General features: G+C 43.9%; 1 protein-coding gene across 4 annotated transcripts in view; it reads left to right on the forward strand.

Annotated features, from left to right (window-relative positions):
* Nucleotides 1–13,781, forward strand: part of LOC142588389 (uncharacterized) — a 39,425-nt gene that overhangs the window by 19,995 nt on the left and 5,649 nt on the right. For all 4 annotated transcript variants that reach the window (XM_075700027.1, XM_075700025.1, XM_075700024.1 and 1 more), the window contains 4 exons: nt 1,859–1,909; nt 6,071–6,223; nt 7,188–7,235; nt 11,130–11,195. In XM_075700027.1, the coding sequence (XP_075556142.1) occupies nt 1,859–1,909; nt 6,071–6,223; nt 7,188–7,235; nt 11,130–11,195 (318 nt within the window). The remainder of the gene's footprint in view (nt 1–1,858; nt 1,910–6,070; nt 6,224–7,187; nt 7,236–11,129; nt 11,196–13,781) is intronic.

Consider the following 13,781-nt stretch of genomic DNA (forward strand, 5'->3'; position numbering starts at 1 on the left):
CCCGATTCGGGCAGGCAGGTACGGCGTATCTACTGCATCACATGGGCCGTGGTGCGGCTGAGCATATACGCGGCCTGTGCCCCTTTCCTTGGACGCAATCTCTGGCGGCTGCAAATTCTGCGCGATCCGAGGTGGCTGCAACTTTATATGAGCTGTCTTCTGTTGCGCCTAGTGTTCGAGGTCGCACCAGGTCAAGTTTCGGAGACGCTGTGAAGCACGAGCTGACACGAAGAGTTCGCTCTTGTCTGCCTGCGCTCTACATCACGCGAGCGCTGGGAAATCCAGTTATGGCGATCATCGACTGAAATCTGTTCATCTTTGCATGTGCGTGCGTGACATCCTTGGTTATTTTAATTAGCAAGCGAATGTTTACTATAATATTTACAGCCGAAAAAATGACGAGTTTCACATGGTGTAGTTGCCCGATACTGAGCTATCAGTGTCTATTGTTGGCATCTAGGTAAAAGTGCGGCTCTTTTTTCATTTATGCGTCCCAGCTGTTGTCAGTGTCCTTTTGTTCAGCTTTAAGAAGCTGCGTAAATGAATGTCGAATAATTTAGACATATTATCCTCTCCATGGATGTCCGTGTGTCAAATTGCACCGGAAAGGAGGGAGTATTCAAGAGAATCATCTGTGTGCCTCCTCCAATGGTAACGCAAAGAAAAGGCGCGTTTCCAGGTTTACACAGCCCGGCACGCAAGTCCCTATGTAGGGAATACTGCAAATACTTGGACAATATTGTTATGGCATAACGTAATATAAGAGCACCAATAATAAGGTATTGGTTCTAATAATAAGGTAGCAGCCCTGAAAGCCACCCAGCATGGGAAATGCGACTGTCGAATTGTTTTTTTTTGTGAACTACACAGTTGTAAGTAACAGCTATCAGTGGATGGCAAAGCCAGCAGCAGTTGGCAAATAGGCGCACAGCCGGGGCTCAACAATACCTTATATGTTAACTCTAAGCACCATATCTGGGTGTAGCGGACGTAGAATGTGGGCTTTAATGTGGGAATTATGGCGGACCGCTACTGCATTCTGAAGTTGATTAGGTGTTGAAGGACGCTGGATGATATGCACTAAAGAGGATGATATCACTTTAAGAGGAACGTTGCCTGAATACACAACTCATTCTGAGAAGCATGTTGCACCAAGAAGGTCGAGTCAGAGCTACCAGCTTGCCGACGACAACAGTGTCACTTTACTGAACTGCACTTCTTGCCTTTGCTTCGTGTTGTCGACAAATTCGACTTCGCCCTGCCATCTGATAGCCGCCTAGTTAGCTCAGGTGGTAGAGTGGCTGCCCCGGAAAGGCGGTGGTCCCGGGTTGTAGAAATTGCTACGAACGGGTGGATGTCTGGTTTTCCCTTTATTCATTACTTCTCTCCTCCTTGCGGGTTTCCGCAGAAATACTACGTTGAGCTGTACTTCTTGCGTCGACGTTGATATATGAAAATTATTTGCGTTAAGGTGCTACCACCTAAATAAAGCACAATTTTGTTGAATCTGAAGCATATGCTAGGAACCAGTGACCCCGAAACCAAAACACCATGCTTCAGTCCTTGCAAAAGGAACCGCGTCGCATACTCAAAGGTATTTACGCAAGGCAGCCGACGTTATAATATCAGCAGTGGCGGCTATGAAGATTTTTGAACTGAATTAGATTGACAGCGAAATCACCTAAATGCTCAAATGAACACTCCATCACAGAAGTCCACCCGCGTAGCTGGTTTATTCTACAGTGAAGGGGGCTTCTGCGATACTTCAGGATTGTTGAATGCTTATTGCAAATAAATAGTCTACATATCTTCGTACAACGCAGCATGTAACACTGACGTGCGGTGTATGTGTATTTAGGGCCTGTAATGACGAACCATGGAGGAATGACGGGCGGCATGGACCCTATGGGTGAGTATAACAGCGTCTTCTTTTGAAGAAGAATGCCACGGGAATATATGAGAGCTGCAACCACTAACCAAGAAACAAGAAACAGCGTGCGCCACTTGAGCAACCCTAAAGCCATGTTGTTATTCCCATTTGAAAGTGATTTAATGCACTTTTCATTTTTGTATTTTTTGCTAGCACTGGTTCTACATGCAGTCGCTATGCGGTGTTTCTGTCATCACTACTCTACCAGAAGTATTTTTTTATAAATAAGATTAATTCCCAGCCTGCGCTTGAAGGAAATTCGGCGCCATCATGTCAGAACCACCATCTACCGAACTGTACGAGATGGAGGCTGCATTGGAGGACTAAGAATCATCAGCAGGCCAAGGCAAAATGACATACTCATCGACAGCAGAGACGTTGGCCAGGACCATGTGTCCCGTGATAAGGTCCGTGCACCAGTCGAAGTTCGAGATGGGCAGAGACACTATGTTAGTGATCGTGAGAAGGGTGTGGGGATCGGCCATACTTATATAGGCCAATAGAGCACCAGCAAACGGAGTGAACATGTAATCACCGTCAGGAATAGATGAAAACGACCTTAAGTTCCCGTACGTAATGGCTCGAGCTGACAGTCAAAACATGACCGATGGAGAACATGCGCCGTTGTCGTCTAGCCGTAGAATCAATGTGAAGAGGTAGGTCGAGCTGGAGTACACCGTTCTAGAGTAAATAAAAACGGAATGAGCATTTAGGAAGCCCATGCCAACGACGAGTTCACATCAGCACTGCTCGAGAACAACAAGCAGCATATTCGTGAAGCCGTCGGTTATACTTAAGCATGCTAAACACGTCCCAAGGAAAGGAAGTGTTGCGCCATCGTCGATATAGATGATTGATTACGTAGATGTCGTGAGAATCATCGACTTCAGGGGGGGAATAATTTGTGAATGCATCAGCGATACAAGTGTGCCTTTGTCACAAGATCAGCGACAAGCACACCGTCCGCAGTAACGTCTGTGAGGCTACGCCTAGTCGGCAATGTGGGTAAATGAATTCGCACTCAAGTCGACAATACAACCTTACTTCCAGCAGCCGCATCGTCTAGCTTTCCGAAGGCAGACAACCACTAGGTGGCGACGGGTGATGGAATTGTGTTGAGAGAGATAATGGGCAACTGACGGTGCTAAACTGTACTCGTGTCCACGCATAAATTGTGAACCATGGTACGACACGGGTAGAGCGTCATTGTGGAATAAGGTGGTTCGTGGTCAGGTTGCACATGGCCGGGATTGCTCTCAGGGCGACTGTTAGGGTATAGGGCGCAGGAGGACGTTAGAACAACCAGTCGCTGCGATAGAGGGCGACGTGACCAATATGACAGCAGTTGAATCAAGTGGGATGGTCGTCAACAGTCCTTCAGTCAACGGGATTGCGCGTATTTAGGGGAAGTTTCCTGCCTTAGGCATATAACAGAGAGAGAGAGAGAGATGGTTACTCGTTCGGGAGGAAACGATGGCCGACGCGGAATGCAGTCCGACAATGGAAAGCTCTTGGCATCTGAGAGCATGACACACAGGGGCTGGGAGCACGCGGACGCAGCAGATGCTGCCTCAAGTTCAGTCCAGATATTCCTTGTCACGCGTTCCGCGGTTAGCGGCACCTGTGATGCAGGAACAGTCTGGTTATATATGAGCTGTAACATGGTGCTCGTCGTCGACGGGGCTCCAAAACTGCGCAGACACGCTTAACTTGAACAGTTAGCAGTTAAACATTTAACTTTTAACGTTTAGCAGTTAAAAATTTAACTGGTAAACGCCGTTCAAATCGCTGGTATTTATCAAACCAAGTTTTCGGAGGTCAGCACGGCTTTGTAGCCTTGAACCCCTTTCGGCCACAAGCACTGTGCTGCAACTAATATGGACTACGACTGGACGTGTTCGCACGACGATGTTCCAGCCGTGATGGGAAGGCGCGCGACCTGAAGGTCGAAGCGTCGCCTGCGAGCGTTCTTAAATGACCTGCACTCCCGCATGATATCGTCGACCATGTCTCACGTCTCGCAGATTATCATATTGAAAGAATCAACTACTATCACTTCTAAAATACGTCCCACTTTGTTAGACACTATCATGCCAACATATCCTGGTCCACTTGGCGACAAAGGATCAGCATATCATTTTGGTGAAAAAAAATTGGATAGGCTCCATCAGGAACGCAGCCTTACGTGAAACGTCTGGTGCCTGCTGCAGATGGTGTACCGGCACTAAGGTACAGAAATGACGTACCCAAATCAATAAATGCAAATGGTTTAGCTTTTACACTGAAACACTGGGACTGTTGAAAAACAAGGGAAACATTGACGACTGCATGACAGGCCTCGTTATCCTACAGCAGCAAGAGCTCTCACGTATCTAGGTTTCAAACAAAACGCTATCAGCAGGGGAGGCAAAAAATCGGAATAACGCTAATAAAATTATAAGCATGTTCAGCTCAACAAAGGCATATAATATTCACTGCGAAACTGACATATCGAGCAGATAAAAACGCACAAAATAAAAAAGACTCAAGGAGAAATTGTTATCAAGCTTAGGAAAATGCATTAGATGAAAGCGCATTATTTTATAATATTTGACCATTTGCGTTAGCGATATTATTTACAAGATACAGTGAATTGCATCGAGCCAAATTTTGACTGTAGTGAGTCGTATAACGCTTGCCACATCATAAAACACATAATAAATTAAGGACGCCCAAACACAGGGCGTTCGGACACACCTGAAGAAACATTGACGGGAGAAGAACGTTGGCGATTGAATCTTACAATTTAAGACCCAAGATGCAGTTCGTCTCGCATTCAACCTAAGAATTCTTCTCCGTAAAAACCACAGAGAGCAGCCTCTTTGTTTAGAAGTTTGTTACGACACACTGTGGGAAACACCCTTCCGTTGTCAAGAAGTATCGCATTTATCTCTCTATGGTTATTAAGTGCCGACAAATTGTGATATGTAAATTAGAATAACGGTGTAATTGATGAAAAGTTGGCTTGGGGACCATACCGCTGTTGAGAAAGTGTACGATTATCACTGAGGAATAGCAGAATGTGCTTCTGAAATATTTGTTCTAGTCAGTTACAGCATGTGACTAGGCAACGACATTGGCCTGCAACTTGAGATTAGTTGCTGATCCATATATTGGTCGAACCTCACCAGTTACAGCATGTGACTAGGCAACGACATTGGCCTGCAACTTGAGATTAGTTGCTGATCCATATATTGGTCGAACCTCACCAGTTTTTGAAGTGGTAAGCCCAATTACAAATTCTACTGATTTGTGAAACATCGAAATTAGATACGACGCACAGCGCTCTGAATATTTATTCAAAAACGCATTCGGAATGATCTTCAGACCTTACCTTTAGTGTTGTCAATGTTTAACTGAAAGGTGTGAGCCCCTGGAAGCTGTATTTAATTTTTTTAAACATGGCAGTGTAATATTTATGACGAACAAAGGGTTAGTGCCGTTATCGGGTACAAAGAACAGATTTAGATTTAGCGTTGAAATCTTCAGATATATTTGCAGCAGCAGAGCAAGGCTCTCCATTACCAATTATTGAGGTTGGATTAGAAGAAGGGTGACTGATTGTTTTCGATAATTCAGATAAATGGTGTTCTATGAATGTTGTTAGAGGGGTATTGTAATGAAAGCATTCTAGCAGCTTCCGTCTATAAGTGAGTTTATAAACGACAATTTGCTGCTGTTCAGGCAGCTCCTGTAAAGGCGCAATCGCTTTTTTCGGTGGATCAGCTGCATCACCCTGGTATGCCACGAGTGTCTAGGGTTTCTCTTCATACATTTTTGGGGAACAAGCTTTGATACAAATTTGTTCACCCCACTTGTCAAACCATTCTAATAGTAAATGAGGAATTAAAGATCCCAAATATCACTCATGAACAAAAACTTGTCTAAATCTGATTCACGGTTATTATTGCATCGTCTTCAGCATGAGAAATGTGGGAGGCTATATTGTAAGGTGGCGTTTTGGGTGCACAAAATATCTATAGAAAGGGAGGCTGTTTTATAATTGGACAGGCACTCCATGGCACAGGGAAAATAATGCCTACACAAACCTTTGTAACAACTGCGTATTGAACTTGTGCCATTGTTTTTCTCTGTTTTCAGTTGGACATGGTGGAATGATGGACCCTATGGCCATGGGAATGGGAGGAATGGGAATGGGAGGAATGGGAATGGGAGGCATGGGAATGGGAGGCATGGGAATGGGAGGCATGGGAATGGGAGGTATGGGAATGGGAGGCATGGCAATGGGATACGGTGAGTGAAATCTCTACTTTGTTACAAATGTAAACCCTCTTGTATGTGCGATTGCTCGAACAACGCCGAATTGCTTACTGTTCGACCTATAGCGTCACATGATGCGGGTTTCTCGCTGATTCAACTAACGCGTGACCACTCGAGCAATAAGAAAAATAACAACCAAATTACTATACAGAAGCCATAGTCGCCAATAACAATGCCCCATAGAAGAGTGATCAACGAGACAACATTTTTAAGAAAAAAAATCCTTGCTGAGCTTACCTCTAGATCAACGTCGACGTTAATGCGATAAGCAATGAAAAAAAAATGCAGCCACATTCTTCCCTTCTGTGTAGCTGCCTTCTTCAATTTTTAGTTAGCCTGCTGATGTAAACAGCGCAAGAGTGGACACGGGACACTAGTAAGGCGACAAGGACAAGAGCTGACTTCCAACTGGCGTTTATTACAAAAAGGCATGCATATCCGTGAGTACGTCCCGTCCTTCACTTAATATCGTCAGTGTAAAACTAAGCGCAATGTAACCATGAACCTTCATCAACTAGCCCCATTCATTGCTTTACTAAATGCATATATAAGCTCTCACACTTTGTAATAACGGCGAGTTGGAAGTCAGTGCTTCTCCTTGTCACTTTACTAGCGTCCCGTGTCCACTCTTGCGTTGGTTATATCAGCCTGGAATACCAACTAGCCTGGTGTCACACGTTGCTTCAGTTTTGGTTACCGAAATCTTCACTTCTCTGGTGATCAACGCTCCTCGCTCAACGCACGCTGTGGTCCCGTTGTGTTCATTTCATTTGTTTCTCTTAAATCATCCCCTTCTGATGCCAAGTTACTGACTTCTCTGTACCTGGCTTCAGTAATAATTACGAAGCTTTCTTTACTTTGAGTGTATTACTATTTTGTTTTACGTAACTTGGTGGGCGCACTATCTTCTACAGATGCGTTGGGTATGTATTTGCAGGTCCAATGAGTATGACAGGAATGTTGATAACACAAATAGGAAATACAGGTAAGTTGAGCTTCCGCGAAGCAAAATTCACTCGGAATATCAAATGCCTACTTTGACCCCTTCACAATGAAGAGTCTTTGTAGAGCGGGCACCTGCAGCACAGCTGAGCTTTAGCTTCGTGCTACACTTTCTACTTTCCGTGCTATGTTTAGTCGCGCTTTGTTCGTGCCAGTGCGTACATGCGTACAATAACGACTTCCCTTTGTACTGCAATGGCTGGATTCTCCTCGTTTACAGCTTTTTAATAGCAATGCCATTAATAATTGCTTATAAACATACCATTATCTGCGCGAAACTGCTCTTGCCAACTACATCGATAGCTTTGTGAACAATGTGGGTTATTTAGGCGCTGCAAGTGGAAGCTTCTAGAAAAGCGTTTTCATCGACGAGGCAGAATTTATGACCATCAAGTTATTTCGTACATTTTTATTTTCTCGCTTTTCGCATCGCTAAAGGTATTATTGCAGAGAGCCCAGAACATCATGATATAGGTGAGTATAGGTAACGCACACGTCACCTATAGTTTCAGGAACTTCGCAAAACAAATCAGGAGTGTTAACTCCTCAAGTAAGCTGCCAAAATATTTGATCAAACTACGCACATCGATCAATGCACTCGATTCATAATAAATATGTGACCTAAATTCAAAACACATATGCCATTATTGCACATAGAATTTAGAAGCCTAATTCACCAGCAAGAACGACGCAGTATTTCGGGAAGCTAGGTTCAACAGTATTTATATGGCATATGGAGCTCAGTGCAATAACGGGAGGATCACAAATAGTGCCATCAAGAAAATTACAACTTTGGGAGCATGCTAATCACCACAAAATAGAATAAGTTGACGTTTTAACGATAGCGCTTTCATGGCACATGTACGAGGGAACCTTTGAAAAAGGAAAAAGGAATACGCTAAGAACGTGTATTGATTCATCTTTCCGATATACTTCAAAACAAATCAGGAACACTTCTAAGCCCGGCACTTTTGGATGAAGTCAAGATCCAGATCCGGCGGCAATATTATCGTTTACTGGTATAATCGCTTACTTTGTTCTTCCCTCTATTGAACGCGAAGTTCGTTTTTCTTTCGTAAATGTCGCAAACCCTTAATCATGCGATGTCGCGCTCATCGCTATCCCATGTGGCTGTTTTCTCATCAATGATCAACTCATCATAAAATAAATTTAACAACATATCCGACTTTTGTTTTCATATTGCTTTTGTGTACTGATATAAACAATTTGTTTTATTCCACATTGTCTTAGAATATATTTCTACAACTAATAGCCTGGAATCTTTGAGCTTGTGTGCGTTTCTCCTTGAAGTTATCCGCCGTGCGATGATAGTTCTTGCCGCACCTCTAGTGTCAAAGTCCAAGGGGATAATTTGTTTCAAACACGTTAAGACTTACCATAACACATCTATATCAGATTAACGCTACCTTTCGGGAGTGCTAGTGCGGCTTTTCAGCAGTCCATAAATGACAATTTCATTGCTCTTGCCTTGATTTTAAATTTTACGTAGTTTAGCACAAACTTAAATTATACTTCAATATATATTGAGGCAGCGGGATGCGAAGAAGAGAGAGACATTCGCGACAAAAGCATTCACATCGCGTTGCTTCAGTATACTTTCAAGATGAACGAACTCGCTCAAATCAACCTGTTCCTACTCCAATCATACCGGTAGATATACTGTTCACAGCTTTTTCAAAATGCGCAGCCGGTGTGGCACTCTGACCATGACGATTCAGCCCACATTGAATGAAACTGATTCTGTCGTCTGTGGGACCAATGTAGAAACCAATTTCTTTTACCAACAGTTCAAGAGTTAAGGCCATAAAAGGTATTTCGTTTTCGCTTTCCAGCCGCTCTTGCATAGCCGACTCAACACCGGGGCCTGGATATTTCTTTTCGACTTCGACACCTAAGAAGTACCATCAGAATAAACACGCGATAAATGTATTCCGCCATTATCAGAGAGAGAGAGAGAGAGAGAGAGAGAAAGAGAGAGCGAGAACCCCTTAGCAACTCAACACCGCTAAGCGTTACAAAATTGCAGCCCGCTTTGACTAGGAAAGTTGAATCGCAGAAGGCATTTTTCATGACGTATCCTGGAAACTTGGGTTTCGGAGAAACTACGTCATTGCGCGACGTGGCTCAACACCGGACAGCACAATAAAGATCCGGCGTATACGTGCTCGGTCATCTGCAGTAGCGCTACAGATGCACCGCTCAGCTGTCTCTCCTCTCTACGAAATTACGCAACAAAGCAATGAATGCAACTTAAGTATTTCAATATCGCCACTGTAACAAATCTGCGCCATCTTTTTGCAAACCGAGTGGATTTTTTTTTACTACTGCTCCTGATTTGCAGCGCCTAGCATTTTTTTGGCTATTTCCCGATACGCGTACTCAGGCTTTCTCTGCTAAAGAGACTTTCGTGCAATGAAGTTGCGAGGTGCGGTAGTCATCGAACACCAACTTCTAGACGTGATGTTGCGCGAAAGCTTTGTGGAACTGAAGGTTTGAATGCTCTGGTCTGTTGTAGTGCTCTGTCGGGTTTCTTCCTATTTCCGCTGGCGGTGGCGGCATGTGTTTGAGGAGATCCGTAGCGTGTATCTCTTGTCGAGATGCGCTGGAAGGTACTCTTGTTCTATGGGCAATACACACTTTAATGCAAACCTCTTTCTGGCTTTTTACACTGTTTCTGTGAAACTCAGAGGCCATTGGCCATTGGCCGGCCGCCTTGGGTAATAATATGTAATGCGGCACGATTGGCTGGACTCTGTTCTTACAAACAGTTCTGGCGTAAGAAGCTTTCTTGAATACGGACCATGGTGTTATCTTGCTTGCTTTATTAATTGTATGAATCAGCCTCTGATTCCTGCGATTCCTAAATATATATGATTATTCACAACACCTTCCAGGCGCAAACTTGAGAGGACGAAACACATACCCATAGTCATCAAACCCATTCTTTCAACACTGATGGTTACTTAGGTGCTGCTCATGAGGGTTCGAAGAAGTCGCTTTCAGGTGCGAGCAGGGATCAGTGCTTGAAGTTATGATAGGCTGTCTTTAGTTGCTTGATCAAGTGCATTTTACCGCTGACTGCAGCTCACTTGAACAATCAAACCCATCGTTTCAACACTGATCGTTACTTACGTGCTGCTCAGCAGGTTTCGAAGTCACTTCCAGGTGCGGACAGGCCTCAGTGCTTGAAGTTATAATAGGCTGTGTTTAGTTGCTTTACCAAGTGCATTTATCGCTAATTGCAGCTCACTTCAACAAGCTATGCATGAAGTAGGCTTTATCGCCGAAATTTCGTCGCACAAACCTGCGGCTCCAACAGAATGTTCTAGATTAAAGGTGCCGCTAGGATTACAGGCAACTTAGCTCGACTTCATTAGCGAGCCTAACGTACCTCATGCATTAGCCTATACTGTATAACACAGCGAGCTCGACAACTCTGAATATGTCGATGGCCGCATAGCTTTTCTTGTATAGAATGTCTAGGCCCTCTGAGTTGATCTATATCCAATAGGTAAAAATTAGAGCAGGGAACATGTATACTTGTATTGAGGTGCTGGAGCAGCCAAACTACAGTGATTGCGGGAAATGGAAGGATGTCGCTTGGATTACCTTTGGTTCAAATCTAATAATACTCTATTTGGCGAAAATACGAGATAAGGTCTCAACTGGGCAGCCTTAAATATAAGAAGGACACAATTCCTCGCATATTGCACGGCGCAGTCAGTGTCGACAGAAGATGATTTCAGCACTCACTTATTTCGGTTAATGTTAGCCACTTAGTGAGCCCGCGATGTGGATGAATTAACATGTATTATAAACGAATTATGTTCATTACATCCGATTCACATTTGTTTAGTGGCCGACGCTGCGGTCAAGATAACGAAAGCAGCTGTTGGAGGGGAAGAGTCGGGTGGCGCTTCAGGTGAGTACGCCTTAGTTTTATTAAATTATTTCTTTTGTAATATCACATAAGGACATGACAAGGATTTGGTACTGTTGTCTATAGGCAGAAGCGCGATGTTGGGCTATGGCACTGCAGCTTCACTCCTATCTAAAGCTTTTGTTTTAGAGGCGTAATGTATTTTTTTGTAATTCTTATTGCCGATTTTTACTTTGATAATCACGTTCGTGATACTTCTCGCACTTTGCAGTATCTATCCATCTATGCCTTGATCTATCCCTGATCAAACCGTTTTCCTTTCACGATAGCTTGGGTCATACGGTATGTGACGTCAGGTATGTGCCTCAAGGCATGTGGCGCTTTTTCATTGAACCCCTTTGTCGGTCATTTGGGGCACTGGATGAATTTGGAGCCACTATTCGATGAACGCCAGCTCCAGAGAGAAGTCCGGCTTCGATAGACGCCTCATAAGTGATACGTTTCAGCGGTGACCATGCGACATGTCGTTAGATTGCTTCAACGCTAGTCGCAATAACGCCGATAGTCATCGTGAGGTGGTTTCGGCCGGAATTTTTATTCTTTTACCGGGTGTTTGTGACCACTCAAATCGCGTGGCCCTTGAAAGACATACTCATGATGGTAAAATAATTAATTTAGAACAAAGTAAAGTTCTTTGTTTTAAAGTTCGTGCCACTAAGTATAACACGCTTGCCCCTGACAAACATTCAGCGCCACTCTGTATGCATTCTGACACACAGACATACCGCCACCTGAAACAGGGCCAGGTCAAGCTTCCATGTTTCCGTGAGCCCACTGTACGTTCACAGGGGAAGTATCCCAAAAACCTTATTTCTTAACTAATGTGGACCTAACACATGACTGGCGTTATTGGGCAGACTCACTCTACGGCGTTGAGTTGGCGGGTTGGCCAAGTGGCACGGCATCACGGGGGGGGGGGGGGGGGGCTCACGGGCTGCTGGCTTGTGTCCAGTTCTGCTTCACTGTTCGCGTTGGCCTATCCAATTGTTTCGCATTGCTCTTCTGAATGGTGACAATTTTTATGACATAATTACACTTTTTCCACTTCCTAAACTTTTCTGCAAGGAGACCCTCGAGCGGAGCAACGCTGGGATGCCTCTGAAGGCTTGATCCGCCTGGAGCCAATAACGTCCTGCACGACTTCCTGAGTGATTGTCGTGTAGAAATTTGACGTGCTTCGTGGCTCCCCGACATTCGAAATATGTTTGCCTCTCTATACAAAATTGCTTGCAGATTCACCAGCTCGTTAAGACTAGCCAAATATTTATCATTATGCCATATTTACTCAGTGTTCCAAGATCTTATTCAGGTACCCAATTATGGGTCATGGAGCGTTCAAACGTCTACAGTGCTGTTCCAGTTCAATCGTACAGAGAACAGCGAACATTCCTACTTGCCTCACATTACTTCATCCACTACGCCACAACATTACGTAATTTTCCCTGCGCTTACGTTGATGCGCTTAAAAAAAACAGCTATGCTTATGTCACCATAGTTTCCGTAAAAATTACCATATTTTGAACATCGAAGGGCATTTTGTTATAAGAGATGTCAAACTTCTCGCCTGAACGCTGAACATTAGCATAATATTGTGCTCTATCGGATCCCAAGGCAATATTTATTTTAAGGGAAGGGTACTACATGCGTAATTACACACCTGACATATACAAGGGTAGAATCTTCGCCGCCATTTTTCTCAGAAAGCGGCGTACGCTGCTAAATAAAGAGAATGTGCTCGCGAATCGCAAGAGCGACTTGGTTTGTAGCTGAACACACATTAACTCTGGCGGATATCCAAGCGAAAATTCCAGTGTGTCGAATAAGGACCGCCACGAAAGCAAGACAGTCATACTTAGAATATAAGCTTGCATGGGGTGAAAGTGCCTCCCGTAGAAAAGGTTAAAAAAAACTAATGTGCCGATCTGCTACTATGAGGCATTCGACGAAATTATACGACACATTCTCTTACACTGCAGCAACAAATCAGCCAGCAGTCAAAATCAAATAGGCAACCACAGGTTCCGGTAGGAGACCGTTGCCATTGCAAAATTATTGGGAAGCATCTCAACTACAGACTGTGCGTGCCCTCAGGTGTATCATAAGGAAGTAGAACTATAGGATATTCAATATTTTCAAGTGATTATTATTATGACGGTTTTTTTCTTAACAGTTAGCCAGGTGTGAGCATGAATGTTCCTCCCTATCAAAATATGAATATTCCGTAGCTACAAGTAACGTTGCTGCTGTGATGATCACTAAGTTTACGCTGATCTTATTGTACGTAGCTTCTCATTACTGCTGCTGATCAAGCCCGTCTGCTTGTCCGCGTAACTTTTAGAACTGCCTGAGTATTAGTGGAAACACTATGTTATAACTAATTCAATTGTAAAGGTTTAGGAATTTACCACATGAGCTCAAGGGATTTCTACAATGGGGCCTTTCTTCACCCGCAATAGTTGGGAAACAGCCTTCGTTTCTAAGAGTCACACATGCTTATCAACATTCAATCAAATAAGAAGTAAGCATTCCTTAATGCAAAGTGGCCGCGTTGATACAGGTATCACGGGT

Source organism: Dermacentor variabilis, chromosome 7 (assembly GCF_050947875.1).
Source record: "Dermacentor variabilis isolate Ectoservices chromosome 7, ASM5094787v1, whole genome shotgun sequence".
NCBI lineage: Eukaryota > Metazoa > Arthropoda > Arachnida > Ixodida > Ixodidae > Dermacentor > Dermacentor variabilis.